Below are 15,312 nucleotides of genomic sequence, written 5' to 3'. Positions count from 1 at the left end.
TATCTTCACCTTTCGAATAGAGAGAAATTTCCACGCGCTGCCTAAAGCTATAAACTTTCTGCTCATTTTCTGCTCATCTCCTGCGTAGGACTTATAGTCTAATAAATTGATTTGTATATATTTGTGGATGAAAATTAACAATTACGCCGGTAATGGAAAACAGGAGAAAATAACGGACAAAGATTGATCTTCTCTTCTTCTTCTTCTTCTTCTTCTGATTTGCCGTAATCCCACCCCCCTCTCTCCCCTGAGAATGTCGAATACGCAGAAGCAAGTGTTACGACGGATTTAACTGATTTAATTAGCAGGTATATAAACATAAATATCGCGAATTATTTTAGAAAGTTCAATTCCTATAGAGGAGGAGCGATCCGTCGAGACGCGTTGAGCTGTGTGTTATCTCTTTGTAAATCCAACACATCGACAATCATTTTTGCGAATCGCACGGGAGAGAGCATATACCTCACGGTTATTACACCGTGGCCGGCGTCGTCTATAGGCTCTCGCTTTATCATGATTTTTCCATCGTGGACACCGATGTCGAGTAACACGTCTGGGGTACTAAGCCGCGGCCTTTCTCCAAAGATCGAACGCGTATTCTTCTCGGCCGTGCGCGCGCGCACGCGATTCATCTCGGTGAAAGTCTGCGGCTATCTGTTAGGCATACGATTTGACGTGGACGCTAATCATTGTCTGCGGTGCGCAACAACCGCTTCGGCCATAGTTCGCGTGTTTTTCTTCGCCGCGGAGAAGAAGAACGGCCGCGGAGAGAACGTCGGAGATTTCAGCCGTCGCGGATATATCGACGGCTGAATCTCCATCGGGAACGCTACAGCCTCCTCCAGCTGACCATTGGCAATCGGAAAAACGGACCCGTTCTTTGTGCCAGTGAGGTTTTTGCGCTCGAAATGAGGCGAGTGCGGTTCGCGCCTTCGGAAAGAGAGGAACAAGTAACGCGCGGTAGTAAAAAAAAGTCCCGGAGAGAGAAGTGTGTCGGGAAAGATGCCGCGGCTCCGCGGGACGCAGGATCCGCCGGTTGTTCCCCGGGCATGGCCCGAGGATCCGCGCGATGATTTTTACGGAGAGATATTCGTGACTAACAAAGTTATTCAGCGTCCGTAAAGCGAGAACGTTATGAAAACACGCGATGCCCGAATAAATTTTCACCGCGGGGGAAAAAGCCCTTCATATTCATGAGAGAATTCGCTTTCTAAGCTCTCCAAGCGTTGGACATGCAACTTTTACAGCAATTATTACTGCATGCATACGACAATGAATAATTGAAGCTATCGAATAATTCATAGAGATTTATTTATGGAAATTTGATTAATTATCCTCGACAAAAACTCTTTATTGAAAAGTAAAATTCCATTCGTCAGCGTAGATTTAATGTGTTGCAAATTAAACCGAGAGATATATTTTTTAATCTTGATTTTTTTTATTTTAATTTTAATTATTCTTTTTCAATTAGGGTAATTCCGGTATATACGCCGCACCTATTAATTTATCAGGTATTATTAATTATGGCTGAGGTAAATGAACTAGACCAGTAAAAACTTTAAACTATCTACTACTATAAAAAAGATATTAGGATTTCAAAATATTTATTTGTTATATTAAAAGAAATTCTTTAAATCCTTGCATTTTTGTCGTATAAAAATATGGGTAGGTTATACGGCTACTCACGGGTGAAATAAATAATTCAAAAAATATACAAATAATCTAAAGAGCTAAGTACTTGTATTTTGCTATACTCTATCCTTTACAATTCCTCTACACTTATGTACCACGAAATAACCATAAAGCCTTTTATATTTCCTATATCAATCTAATAATCATTTTATGTAGATTATAACTTATGGTTGCGTTACTTATTACAGTGATAAATCGATTTAACTTAAATAATTTTATAAATATTAACAGTAAAAAACTGAAATCATAACACAATACTAATATAACATAAAGGTATGTAACAGAGTGATTGCGAGAAAATTACTTTCACTTCTATTTTTTCTGACTTCTGCGGCATAAATCCTCGCGCGGCGTATATACCGGAGTTACTCTAAATTAAATTAATATTTATTTTAATGTTTTTTAATTTGTTTGTAATCTAAGTCGTAAGTGCAGCCACAATTAATATCGACAATTTATTCGCCGTCTATGTTTTTAACAAAGTCTTGATTTTTTTATCTTAATTTCAATTATTCCAATTAAATTAAACTAATATTTATTTTATTGTTTTTTTTTAAATTTGTTTAATAATCTACATCGTAAGTGCAATCACAATATCGGCAATTTATTTGTCGTCTGCTTTTTTACCTGCAACATGTACTTCTTGATGACATATTTGTTTAAATGAATTTATTTAAACGGCTTCTTGTGTGACAAACACGAGGGTTGTTGGAAAGGTCGCAACTTAATCACGGGTTAACTTGATGCGAATCGATTTTTTGACCGGCCGTTCAAACGCACCTTCGGCGCGATTGCGCGCCGCTCAAGGGAACTCGAGTCAAGACAGCGCGGCGGTAACGGTGCCGTGCAGATGGTAACGTGCAAGAGTGGAGCATCCGCGAGTCGCAGGTGATGGACCGTGACGTTCTCACAGATAACTCACGGCTTCCGACGTCCACTCGCGTTCTGCCTGTGCCGAGTTATCCGACGAATAACGTTTGCAGAAGAGCAGCGGTTCCTTTGTGGCCCCCTCCCCGCCCTTTCTCCTCCCCCCTCCCCGCTCTTGCAAGGAGTACGTGAGATTTGAATTGTTGATATCTACGTCTCTTCGACGTGTAAAATATCAGAGAGTCACTTTTCCTGAAGAGGGAAACGATGATGTGGATGGATAATAATATTGAGAGCCGGTAACACACGCGTCTACACTGCGCATTTATGTTGCGAATTTTATGTTGCGTTCCGAGAAAAATTCCTTGCTCTACTTGCATGCGGAGCGATGTAGGCCTCCGAGAAAAAAAAGATATCATTAGAATGATATTTAAGATGCCGGTGTGTCTTAATTTTTACCGGCGGTAGAAAGTCTTACATTTTGAGATCGAGATCAAGACTAACGTTGTCGTACCCTTTGTTGTAATTTATCTAGTACGAAGGTGCGCAATGATCAAATTAATTAAGATAGTAGTAAATTAGTAGATTTTTATAGATAAAATTAAATGAGCGTGGATATTTCGAATAAAAATTATTCTAATTATTCTTTAATCACCAACAAGGAATGTTTTTTGTTAAAATCTACCTGTTCAACTCGTTGGTATGTTGATATATCGTTGATATTGTTATAATGATATCTTCTTTATCGACTTGCGATAGATCGGCAGTTATTTCTCGCATCCTTATCCTTGACTTTTACCTGCATCCTCAACGATTTCGAAGATCGATAAATTTTCTTCATCACGTTCTCGTGTCGCAGAAATGCGTGTATTTTTTTAAACTAATTTTAAATTGATAGCCATATCTCTCATCATTCGAAAGTTGCTTTTCTTAAAGAAAAAAAGCTGGAAAGGATAAAAAAAGTAACATCACACGTATACACATATATATACTTTTTATTAAGTTAAAGTAAAAGTAACAAATAACATCGAGAGAGTCTCTTTTAAATTGTCTTGAGAGATGCTACCATATACAATATACTCCCCGAATGAAACGCTTTCAGAAGACCAGAGAGACGAATATATGTACACAGGAGTTTGAAACGACTGTGGTGATAGCTGCAACGTCTGCAATATATTCTACGAAGCGGCATAAAAATCGGTAGCACTAAAGAAAAAGACTCGCCGTTGCTACGACCGAGGGGCGCGATAACTTGAGGGGCCCCCCGTGTGTATTACATTGCGGGAATACGAGGCGATCGTTTCGAAACGTACTGTACAAAACTGTAGGCGGGCTGATGATTCTCTTATCGCTATATATTCTTCTGTACATTACTTTTTACATTTAACATTCGCCAACGCCGCTGGTGGGAGGGGGGGGGGAGGGGAGAGGGGGGGATTGTACATGGCACGGCATCACATGGCTGGTACAGCCGACCGACCGACACGTATGTTAATTTCCCGTTGTCCGCGATTCCTACGCGACGCTTTCCTGTCTACGGTGCGGATCAGGAGCGCCGCCGAGTACCACGCTTCGTTCGAGACGAAAAGAAGAGAGAAAGAGAGAGAGAGACAGAGAAGAAGAGAAATTCAAAAGGATTGCTCTCAGAGCAGAGCGTCCGGATGAGCTCTCCTCGGAAAGATCATCCGAACGCCGGCTCGTCGGCCGACGATCGGGGAATTGGAAGCCGGCCGCCTCTGTGCGATTTTACGGCAACGTTTCGACAATCGGCAGGTACCAAATGGCCAATTGTTGCGCGCTTGAAAAGACGGGCGGAAGGATCCGCCATGATTTTCGGGAACCAACCGTTTTTTCTTTTTACGGAGGGGAGGAAGGGGGAAGTATGGGTAAAAGTATGAGTGGTCCGTTGAAGCTCGGATTTGCGTTTCGGCAGACACATCCTGGATACGTCGCTGCAGCGAGAACTGGTGGTGGCGTATCTAAATGCGCGCGCTACGCGGTATCCCCTCAGATGCCGTAGGTCATTTTGTCGTAGCTGTAGTGCGGGTTCGGTATGCAGTAGCCGCTGTAAGTCTTGATCTCCAGGATACCGGTGTAGGATCGCGCCGGCGAGGAGCCGTCGTCCGTGTGCCTCTCCGGGCACTTGTAGCCACGGGGGCACTGGCAGAGCGGCGAGGCGTTCACCTCCTCGAGCTGCGAGTTACGTCTCTTGCGCACGGTGAACAGGCGGCAGGGCTCCTTGTGCTGGCATCGTATTTTCTGCACAGAGAACAGACGAACGGCAAATTAATCGCGTGCCTAAGACTTTTTTTTGGTCAGCGTTTACGCTAAGAAAGGAGTGGCCAAGCGCGTTGTAAAGAGGGAGAGAGAGAGAGAGAGAAATACGTCAATTTTTAAGCGAAACTCTCTGGAAATTCCGTGCTTAATAAACGAGTCCCGTGTTTCTCTTTATTTCTGGCATCGCTGACTTACGCTTTGCGGAGAACAGGCGAAGGCGTAGATGAAGCCCTGATTTCCGTCCGGCGATCTGTGGGGTTGCCTACGTACTAGGTATGGCACGCTATTTGGCCGACATCGACAATGGACTCGTTGCACCGTCGCGTTCGCCGGGCCACCTCCAGGTGCCAGTGTCCATGTAATGTCCCTGCGGTAAAATGTTTAGGATATATTCAATGCGAATGTACAAGTTTGGCATCGTCTATTTCGCGAGCGAGCAACTCGGATTCAGCAGTGATTTTCGATTCAAGCATCGCGTTTTGAAATACATACGTTCAGGGGAAAAGATCGTAGAAAAATTTCATTTATAAACACGTGAACATAGCCAAGATTCAAGAACGCAACGTGGAATCGTCGAATCCGAGCGGCGGTCTCGTGGGGGAAAAATGCGTGATCTAACTAACTTGAAGTAATGACAGATGGGAAGTCGTTTCACGGGCTCGCAGAGCTTGTAGCGGCGCGTTTTATCGACGATCGTTTGCCCCTCGTCCTCGTAAACACCGCTGGGACAGGCACGGCCGTTCGGGCAACGACATTGTCTCTCGATCCACGGGTCATTATATAAATCCACCTTGCTACATACCTCGCTCCGGTCCGCGCACTCCGGTAACTCCTTCTCGCTGTTCTGCGCAAACAAGCATTCGCGTCAATTAATAAAGCGATTGACGCTCGCATTCGCCTTTCGCGGAAATTCAATTGTCCCCTCCGATCCGATTCCGAGATGGCAATTTTATCACTTTGTTTATTTCGTCCGTTGTGCGGTGACACGAGCGCAAATAACACCGAAGAATCCAGAGATCGCATTGAGAGTCGAGCAGCAGCTGACCGACATATCACCTCCCCCCCGGGAAATCGCGAGCGTTATTAATAAATAAACATCTGGACGGACGCGTCCGTCTCTCGACGGGTACGGTAACGGAATTATTAGTAGGACGATTATGATCGCGCGGCGATTGTACCGTTGCGTAATAATAAACGTCTGAACGTGTCGTGTCGCGCTATGGGATCACGGCGCTTAATGAAATAAACGGGACGATTGCGCACAAGACTCGTAACTGAAGTATATCCGCTCTTTCTGCCGGCGATACAAAGTCTGCTATATAACTGGACTATTTAGATGTTGCCAGTCCATTCATTGAGGCAATCGTGTACGTCCTGTCCGGCCTATCGTCATCGCCGACGTCAACTACCGTAAGGCGACCAAATGGAATCTCGAAATATATATCTGCCGTGGATGTCTTCGGGCATTCCGGTCCTTCGTTTTTTTTTTAAAAATTTCCATAATTTGAAGAAACTTCCCTCGTGAATTCCCTCGTGAACGAGTGAATTTGTAATAGGGTACAACAGGATAATTTGGATAATAGTAAGCATTTGCAAGAATTTCAGAAAAATGAGATTTTAAGATACATTTCATTACATCATTGATATAGTGAAATGTAACTTAAAATAGTTAAAATCCCTTATTTTTCTAGAATTCTTGCAAATGCTTACCATTATCCAAATTACCCCACTATTCAAACCCCGCTGTACCCTATCGAATTTCGTCGTTTGCCGAATCCAAAAATTATCCACTTCCACGTCTCTCCGATCCTTTGTTCGCAGATACATTACGGATTTATGAGTAAAAAATGATTGAAAAAAAGCTTCTCGAACGATCTTCACGCGATCTTCACGCGCGCGCGGTTTCTGTTAACGCGATACGCGTTTATCGAGAGAGGTGCACCCCGATAGTGCGTGAGTCGAAGTAGTTGAAGCAACGTGACCATTCAGCGAAGAAACGTTCGAGGAAATGGTCTTCCGCCGTTTTACCGCCGACTGTGAGCATTCGACTTTTTGCTATGACCATCCGTTCATCTCTCGTTTGTCTTTTTGTCGCTTCCCCAGCTGTAGTTTCTACTATTACTACTACTATTATTACTATTATACTACTTACTACGATCATTCGTCACGGCACAATGGACCGAACGAATAGCTTTTTACAAGGAAAATCCTCCTTCATCCCGTTCGTGTAGACATCCGTTCGTGTTTATATGCCTAAAAATCTAGCCTACACCTTCCGAATAATTTTCTGTTCGCTTATGATATTCGTTTACAGTTTTCCTCCATATATAACAAATTAGAAAAATTATTTAAAAATTTGTAGAAAATTTCTTTTATCTAAAGTGTTATAAAAGGTATTATTTTTTTTTAAGTACAAAATCTTGACATGCATTATAATTTGCTTTTCATAAATTTGCTTATTATTATATACACATAATAAATTTACGGTTTAATGTCATTTTCGTCCGATTTTGGAAAGAATCTTATTCGGCTTATATATGTACGCGCAGGCAGTATATAAACAATTTACAATTTGCTGAAAGCGCCGAAATCCTACCGGAGGATGTTTTTAAGCCGCCCCCGATCCATCTTACGGCATTATATTCCGATTTCAATCGCTTCCGATTGTTAATCGTGTTTGTCCGCATTATCCTTCCCGCGCGGCCTTCCCTACGCATCTCTTTATCCCACTTCCGTCGGCTCTACGGAGCGAAAGAAAAGGTGAAGCGAAACGAAAGGCGAAGGAAGTTTTTGAAGCTGATATAGCGGCAGCGAGCAGCGGGATTCACGCACGTACACATGTACACACACACGGAGAGCGGCGGTAAACTAAAATGGGATAATAGAAGGACCGGAAGGGCGCCGTAAACCATCCGGAAGTTCTCACGCGTCTCTCGCTTCTCGCACGGCCGCAATGAAAATGACACCTGGCACTCGGGATGGACATACTACACGAAGGCAAAGGAGGAGGAGAAGGAGGAGGAGGAGGAGGAGGAGGAGCCGCTAGGCATCGGCGACGACGAGGAGAAGGGCCGCGCGAGACGAGGAACGAGATGCGGAACAAAAAGAGAGAGAGAGAGAGAAAAGAAGAAAAGAGAGGCAAGACGCACGACGACGCAGGGAATCTGGTCGGATGGATGGATGGATGGCGTTAGTAAAAAGAAAGATCGCTCGCTCATCGTTCCATATAGCCGTACCGGATGTCTCTAAGCCTGGAAATCTCGCCGTGCGATCGAAAGCGTAATGGCACTGGGTGCTCTGTATAATCGGCAGGGTAATTAATCGCTACTCGATGCATATCTATACTAATTGTCCGTGGAGATAATCGTGATATGCGTAGATTATGAATGGAAATGATCTACGAGAAAGAATTTACCCTTCTCGACTGAATTATTTGTGTATTTGAGTTAGTGATGTAAAATAACAAATCTCTTGTCGAATTTTTCTAAAAAAAAAAAACAATTTCAAAAAACAGGAAATATTTATGAAAAGAAATAGATTATTCTTATATATATAGGGAATTCTTCTTAAGAAAAACCCTGTTCTCTCCAACCGCTGCATTGAAAATGGCATTTTTCGGCTATACCGGATATGTCCTCGTGTTCAATTGTATTTTTCTGCTCTTTTCTTTTCTATATTTAGAAGGCTACAGGTAGGCATACGATTGTTATAGATTATACTGTTGAGAGAGAAGGAGAGGAGAGAGAGAGAGAGAGAAAAGGGAGGAAGGCAGAGAATAAGAGACGAGAATACAATAAAGAGGGAAGATTTGTTTTGCAAGAGCGATTCTCGCTCTCTCGGCGCGATTTCGTCGGGGCCGCGTGATTCTCGTTCGATATGCAAGGAGCAGTTTTCTCTCCTCGACGACACCGTCGTCGTCATTCCCCCTCCCTCTCCCCCCTTCCCCCGTTGTCGTTCCTGCGCACGTACTCTCGGCCCACGTGCGAAACGTACGTATCTACGATACGTCGTACTTGGGTGTCGCGCCTGTCCGCACGTGTATACCTACGCACCGTATCCCATAGGGGACACGTATGCACGCACGCACGAACGCACAGACGCGACGCACACGCACGTATACCGTCGACACGTAGGTGTTTACAGCAACGACAGCAGCAACAGGTTCGAGCATCGAGTGGGCGCCGCTCTTTGCTAACGGCTACGTTTTCCCTCTCCTTCTACTTCCTGCGCCTGTAAGCGGACGATTTAGCTTCAAATCCTCGGAATGCTACCCGAGAGTATATATACCTATACGAACTCGCACATATGTATATCATCGGAGATATATACATATTATATACCGATGCCGCGACTCTTCGTAGCGCGCGCGGTCGAAAATTCTCTTGAAAATCGAGACCACCTGTTGAGAAAAAAATTCACGTAAAAAAAAAAACACATCGTCAGTCGGAGATGATCGTGAGGGATACACACCGACAGACGGATCAGTCGCGAGAGAAATAGCGCGCGAGATCTGTCCCACCATTCATATTCTCGCGGCGATTCAATTGCGTGGCTCCGACGAGATGCGACTCGCCGGGATTAGGTCGCTAAACGTTCAGCCGCTTTCTGGAGCAATTTAAGCGCTAATTCGTTCGGGGAATTTAATGGAGCGAGTAACGTAATCTTAAAAACCTCCCCGGGGGGGGGGGAGGGAGTTTAATAGGCGAGTGACTCGTCGACTTTATGCTTAAGTCGATACGAGGGGAAGAATTTGAGAGATGTGCTGCTCCTACTTGAGCGTAGGAAAATAGAAAAGTAAAAGGATGCGATCGCATCGACGCTTCAGTTCGTGTGATTTGTATATTTGTATCGTGTGATAAAATATCGCCTTTCGTTTAAACCGAACGTGCCGAAACATTAAATCAATTACTATATTCGTACGTCGGTCAGCCAGTCGTTCAACATATTTGTACCCAGTGTGGCTACGTAACAGTTACGTAATACATATATACATATATATATATATATAATGAATTAGGAAATAGAAAACTCTGCATATATATACTTGTAATATATACTTTAGGTTACATAATTTAGAAATTGCGATTGATAAACAAATGGAAGTTGGCGTGGAGGAGTGGCTTACCCCGACTTGATATAGCACCCTGGGCGGCCTGAGCGGCCTGGGCGGCTCCTCGTGCGTTAGCCTGTGCTTCCGGTTACGATTGAGTAGATCGATCTCAATCGTTGTGTCGTCGAATTCCTGGAGCTCGGCGTGGTACTTGCTCTCGTCGAAGAAGAAATACTCCTTGACGTACTCGTCGTGCTCGACTCGCAGCGGCAGATCGAACACCTCGCATCTGCTCCGTCGGACGACCCCGACGATCGCCAGTAGGGTGTACAGCAGGTGCCGTATTAATTTGCCGGTCATCGTGTCGCAGTGTAAGGATAAGCACGGCGAAGTTCTTCCCGATAAAGAATCCCGGTCGAGAGAATCGGCGGTTGCCTGTTTGTGTGTGTCTCTCTCTTTCTCTCTCTCTCTCCGGAGGGAACGTTTGCTGCGTTAGGTGTTTTACTCCACGGTGGGGGGGATGCGATAAAAAGAATGGAAGGGGGGGTTTCGATACGTTCACCTTCTTATTTGCGCGACAAGGCGTTCAGAACGAGCGGGAGGAGGAATACTCAGGGAGTACTCATAGCAGAAATACAACGCGGATCGAGAAGAACTCGGAGGCTCGCTTGATCGTCCGCTACTGCTACTTGAAGTCCATCTTCGTGAATATTACAAACGCGAGTCTTCTCATTGATCGATCGTCGATGACGAAAAGGCTTTGCGATGATCTTCGTCCCGCGGATGTGATCGATCGACAACGTACTTTTTTTCGATTCCACAGGTCCCGACGATATCTCGCACGAAATCCAATTCGTTTACCGTACGGTTAAGCCTCTTTCTCGAATTTAAGATCTTACGATCTTTTTTTTTTCCTTCAGTCGCGAAAGCCAGAAACGTCACGTGTCTCTGTTTACCACGATCCCCGATCTCCTTTTATCTCCCTTTTCTCGCGATTCTAGAGATGCGAAAGAGCGATCCTGATCGGCCGATCTTGGAGGAAGGAGGTGGGGAAGGGGACGGGAGGGAACGGGGCCTCCGGGGCGTTCGATAGAGCGTATCGCACTCGCGCACTCTCACCGAGTCGCCGATCGTCCCTCGAAAAATCTTGTGTCCGTCCGTGCTCGTTGGATCAATCGTCTCTCCGTGCGGTACTCCTTTTTTGCGATTCCTGTACGAGAGGCTCTTTTCCTCTTGAGAAATGGAGCGCGATATCGTTGAGACTGAGAGAAGAAGCAGAACGTCCCGAGACGAGAGATCGGCCTATGCGAAGGTATGCCGTCCGCTCGACTGGACTCTTAAAAGCCAGAAGTAAAGCATGAATGGATGCCCCCACCCCTTTTCCTTCGTCCTTCTCGTCTCTCCCCCCCGCGCTACCTCCTCCCCGCGCATCGCCCCCTCCTCTTTCTCGTCTCATTCTTGACTGCTCCTACTGCTCCCCCCTCTGTCCCTTGCTCTTACGTCATCCCCACTACTACTCTCTATCCGGGGCCTCTCTTTCTCTCTCTCTCTCTCTCTCTCTCTCTCTCTCTCTCTCTCTCTCTATCTCTATCTCTCCGCACCGAACGTTTTCATCGTCGCCGTTTTTTCTCGGGACTCGTCGCCGTTTGCCGTTTGTCCTTGTATCGCATCCTCTCTTCCACGGGCGCTCTCCGTACGAAGCGCGCGCGTTGCTCTCCGCTCTCCCCGGGAGCGTATTAACGAGTGTTTTACTCTTTCTCCGGAGGTCGGCCCGTTTGCTTTCGCGCGCGCGGTCTGTTTTGTCATTATCCGCTGTTTTCTGCACATTCTGTATATTCCACGATCCTTTTCTCTCTTCCCTCGCTTTTACCAGCGAGCCAGTTTTTCGCCGACAATTTCCCTCTTCTCTGCCTCTGCGTCTTCCGATCGTATCTGAATCCGTTCGCCTCGTTTCTCGCGCAATTCCGAATCTCGTTTGACATCTCGTACCTTTTTCTTCTCCCTTTTTCTTTATCCTCTTTTTTTCTCTTTTTTTTCCTCTGCGGCTGTCTCTCCTCATTCGAGTAGAGATACAGTATTACGTTTTATCTTTTCTAATCAGGACATTTCTGATTACTCTCTTTATTTTTATTAAAAGTAGTCGTTTGTTTTTAGCGAACTTCTCAAAATTCATTCTTTTAAATATTTCATAAACGTCTCGTACCTATATTTGTTGATAAGTCATTAACTGTCAGAACAATGAATGCTTCAAGCTACTTCGAAAATTAATCACTTACCTGATTCTCACGTCCAATTATTCGCGAGCATATTTTTAAGATGAAACCGTACGAAAATATCATGTAAAGAGCGCTGTCGCGCGTGTAACGAGCTTTCAACTCGGAGATGTTTATTATTATTAGGAATGCAAGGGTACCGTAAGAGAGGAATGCCGCGAAGAAATGCTAGAGCGGTGCAGAGGCAACCGCGCCGCCGCGTTTCACTTACCGTTCGCGCTGAGACATCAACAATTGATGGCATTGATTGTTCTTGTTGCAGGGAAATTGTACGCTGTGTTCGGCAAGAGGCAAGGCCGTATCGTATCCACGGAAAGTGCACACGGCTTCGGTGGACAATTCAGAGTATTGGCCACCCTACCGGTTCTGGAGAGCTTCCATCTCGCAAGAGAACTGTGGACGCAAACGTCCGGATTGGCTAGTCCGCAACTAGTTTTTAGTCATTGGGAGGTGAGCGCATTTTCTAGTGAATTAAAGTGTTCATAAACTTTGTGACTTATGCTTAGAAATTTACAAGATAATAATGATAAAATGATTAAAACTTGATCAACGTTTTTTTATTTTTATCTTTAATAAATTAATGAAAGGTTTTTAAAAGATACGATTAAATTTTCGAGTTTGCAATCCATGGCGATTCCGAAGAAGGGATTCCTTCCCTTTTTTAAATATACATTATTATTATTATTAATTGCTTGCACGAACTTTTGAAATTGTGATTGAAACTCGTACGTTTCTGCGTTGCAGATAATCGAACAGGATCCTTACTGGGTGCCATCCACGGAGGAGGAATACCTCCATTTCGGTGAGAAGGCGGACAGCGATAATCGAGCCAAGTGCTACATGGACGCGGTTCGTCGAAGGAAAGGCCTCCCCGTGGACTCCCAATTAGTTATGCACGGCGAAAAGCAACGCACCCTTTCGAAAAACAAGTGATGCGAATCCTTCAAAAAGCTCCGAGTTTCCTCATAGAAGCTCGATAATACGTCCATTAAATCTGTGAAGTTGTAATTAATGCAAACATAGAATGTTTGTCCCCGCATTACATGTTACGTAACAAGATTAAATATTAATTGACTGATCAATATTTAATTTTGTTAATGAATAATATTAAACATATTAAATTGAAAATGTCTTCTTTATCTGATCATATATTTTAAATAGTTTTTTTTAAGTCATTCGATTAAATATTATTTCTACGTATGTTATTAACAATAGCATATGTTTACGATATATTTTACGTACAGGAGAAAAAAATTACATACAAATAGAAACATATATGATTTAATTTAACTTGATTGTATTTTATTGAACAAAAAAATACATAAACTATGTAGAAAAGAAGACATAACATATGATGCTATTAGGATATTTACATTAAATAAATGTATTACTTGAAAATAAATGTACATATGTAAACATCTTTGTTAAAACAATATGACGAATGTATCGTTGAAATTTGCAAAGCACTTTACAAAAGGTTCTCGATTAATTTGTAAGCTCCTTACTCCGTACGGTAAACTATTACGCCTAATCGTCCGTAAATACGATCCTCTTGCCCTGAAATCCTTTGCTCATAATTTCCTGCTCTTTTTTCTTAGCCATCCAAGAAGGATGCAAGCCGGCGGTGTCGTCTTTTTTATTGACAACTGCATTCGCGTTCGCGTTACTCTTGCTTGCGCTCTTGTTAAACTTATTGGGTGTCATTTTCTTGGACTTCGCGGAGAAAGACTGTTTGCCCGGATGTTTGTTATTGACGTTTGTGTCGTTTTTGCGATTTGCATTTTGCTTTTTCGTCCGATCGTTGAATTGGAAAGTTTTACCTCGCGTATCGTATCTGCGAGGTTTTGTGCACGACGTCGAGGCGCTGTTTCCTTGATAGTTCTGACCGTCCGTCGTGATGAAGAAGTCGTCAACCGTCTTTACTTGCTCGGTCGCGGTGCCCGCGGGATGTTGACTTTCGACCGACGTCTGCGCGTCCTGATTAGCTTCTTGCTCCACCAACAGCTCGACGAACCTCTTCACCGTGGCCTCTTTCGTGACGCCAGATGGTTTAATTACACTTGACTGCTTATTCGCGACTGTAGCCTCTGACCCAACATCGTCTTTCTCTAGTTTCAACAATTTTTGCTTTTCCAAGGACGTGCTATCTCCGTCCAGTGCCTTTTTGCGCTTGCGTGAGTTACTTTTCACTTCGGATAACTCGCTGTTGGATCCTTCCTCATCTTTGGAGTTGTGCTGTTCGACGTTGTTTTTATCCAGGACAACTTTTTGTTTCTTCGAACCTTTACTCTGAGAATTGTTCTCTTTAGATTTCTTAGTTTTCGCAGCGTCCTTGTCTTTCAACTTGGCGGCCTTTTTCTTCTCCGTCAGATGCTTCTTGCAGTCGGGGAACCTCTCCTTAAACTGCGTCAGTCTTCTACACAGAGTTTTATGATATGCCACCCTCGCCATTATGCGAACGCTACTACTTGACGATGGATCCTGTAATATTTCGATCAGGCCTTTCTCATTTAAAATACCGAATCTTGAAATCTCGTCGTCCTTAATTGTCTTCAGCGCGTAAACCTCGGCGATCAGTTTGTCGGCTTTCTTGTTACACTTCTCCCATTGCGCGGGGTTTCCATATCTGTCCCGCAAGAGCTTAGCCTCCTTGATAAGCTTATTTATTACACAGACTCGTGCCTGACGAACTGCGTGTCGCAAAAGGATGAACTGAAAATGAATATATATATATGAATGGTATAAATATCGTTTTCATAACAAAAATAAATGTAAACAGATCGCACGTGTTTCATTAGTGTTAGATAAATAAATGTATATTTTACCTCGTTATTCATTTCGGATTTTTCCATTGTAGATTAAAAAACCTCTTTTCATGCGTAAATCACTTAACGATCGTACGAATAGACGCACAAATAAATTTTCTTTCTCCTCTTATAGCTTTGGCAACTTCGTAAGGAGTCGTCTTCTAGAAAGCGTAAACAAGCCTGAGAGCAGAGAAGGATCCAAGAAAGGACACGACGACCTTTTAGCTGTAACGCTAAAATGCCCTCGTGCACTAACGCCCTCTGAAGAAGTGGATCCAAATTACATAGCAAATCCACTTTTCTGTATAATTTGTGATGTGTGTCCGTACTAAATCCACTTTTCGAG

The 15,312-nt window shown here is 43.8% G+C and overlaps 3 protein-coding genes across 3 annotated transcripts in view; 1 reads left to right on the top strand and 2 right to left on the bottom strand.

Annotated features, from left to right (window-relative positions):
• The window catches only part of LOC105451470 (elongation factor Tu GTP-binding domain-containing protein 1), a 35,728-nt gene extending 22,103 nt beyond the window's left edge, over positions 1-13,625 (top strand). The window contains exons 4-5 of the mRNA XM_011691932.1: positions 12,422-12,609; positions 12,904-13,625. Of these exons, the coding sequence (XP_011690234.1) occupies positions 12,422-12,609; positions 12,904-13,092 (377 nt within the window). The 3' untranslated portion in view covers positions 13,093-13,625. The remainder of the gene's footprint in view (positions 1-12,421; positions 12,610-12,903) is intronic.
• On the bottom strand, positions 3,537-11,212 carry LOC105451469 (protein giant-lens). Its single transcript, XM_011691931.1, has 4 exons — positions 9,962-11,212; positions 5,460-5,680; positions 5,032-5,203; positions 3,537-4,818 (listed from the first exon to the last, which is right to left on the bottom strand). Exons 1-4 carry the CDS (start codon positions 10,244-10,246, stop codon positions 4,567-4,569), a joined length of 930 nt encoding a protein of 309 aa, XP_011690233.1. The 5' UTR covers positions 10,247-11,212; the 3' UTR covers positions 3,537-4,566.
• LOC105451471 (serum response factor-binding protein 1) lies at positions 13,440-15,168 on the bottom strand. Its single transcript, XM_011691933.1, has 2 exons — positions 14,985-15,168; positions 13,440-14,871 (listed from the first exon to the last, which is right to left on the bottom strand). The coding sequence occupies exons 1-2, from the start codon at positions 15,009-15,011 to the stop codon at positions 13,687-13,689; spliced, it is 1,212 nt and encodes a 403-aa protein (XP_011690235.1). The 5' UTR covers positions 15,012-15,168; the 3' UTR covers positions 13,440-13,686.
• Between the last annotated feature and the right edge of the window lie 144 nt (positions 15,169-15,312).

The sequence above is a fragment of the Wasmannia auropunctata genome, unplaced genomic scaffold (assembly GCF_000956235.1).
Source record: "Wasmannia auropunctata unplaced genomic scaffold, wasmannia.A_1.0 LD336051.1, whole genome shotgun sequence".
In the NCBI taxonomy this organism is placed as follows: Eukaryota; Metazoa; Arthropoda; class Insecta; order Hymenoptera; family Formicidae; genus Wasmannia; species Wasmannia auropunctata.
The sequence above is the reverse complement of the archived record's forward strand: the minus strand, read 5'-3'. Positions and strand labels throughout refer to the sequence as shown.

Bases quoted from the DNA above. Each gene is read 5' to 3' on its own strand.
- LOC105451469 (XM_011691931.1), bottom strand. From the start codon at position 10,246: ATGACCGGCAAATTAATACGGCACCTGCTGTACACCCTACTGGCGATC. The intron at 5,204-5,459 runs GTTAGTTAGATC...ATTTTACCGCAG, and splicing joins CCCATCTGTCATTACTTCAA to GGACATTACATGGACACTGG. The intron at 4,819-5,031 runs GTAAGTCAGCGA...TTCTCTGTGCAG, and splicing joins TCGCCTGTTCTCCGCAAAGC to AAAATACGATGCCAGCACAA.
- LOC105451471 (XM_011691933.1), bottom strand. From the start codon at position 15,011: ATGGAAAAATCCGAAATGAATAACGAG. The intron at 14,872-14,984 runs GTAAAATATACA...ATTCATTTTCAG, and splicing joins AATCCGAAATGAATAACGAG to TTCATCCTTTTGCGACACGC.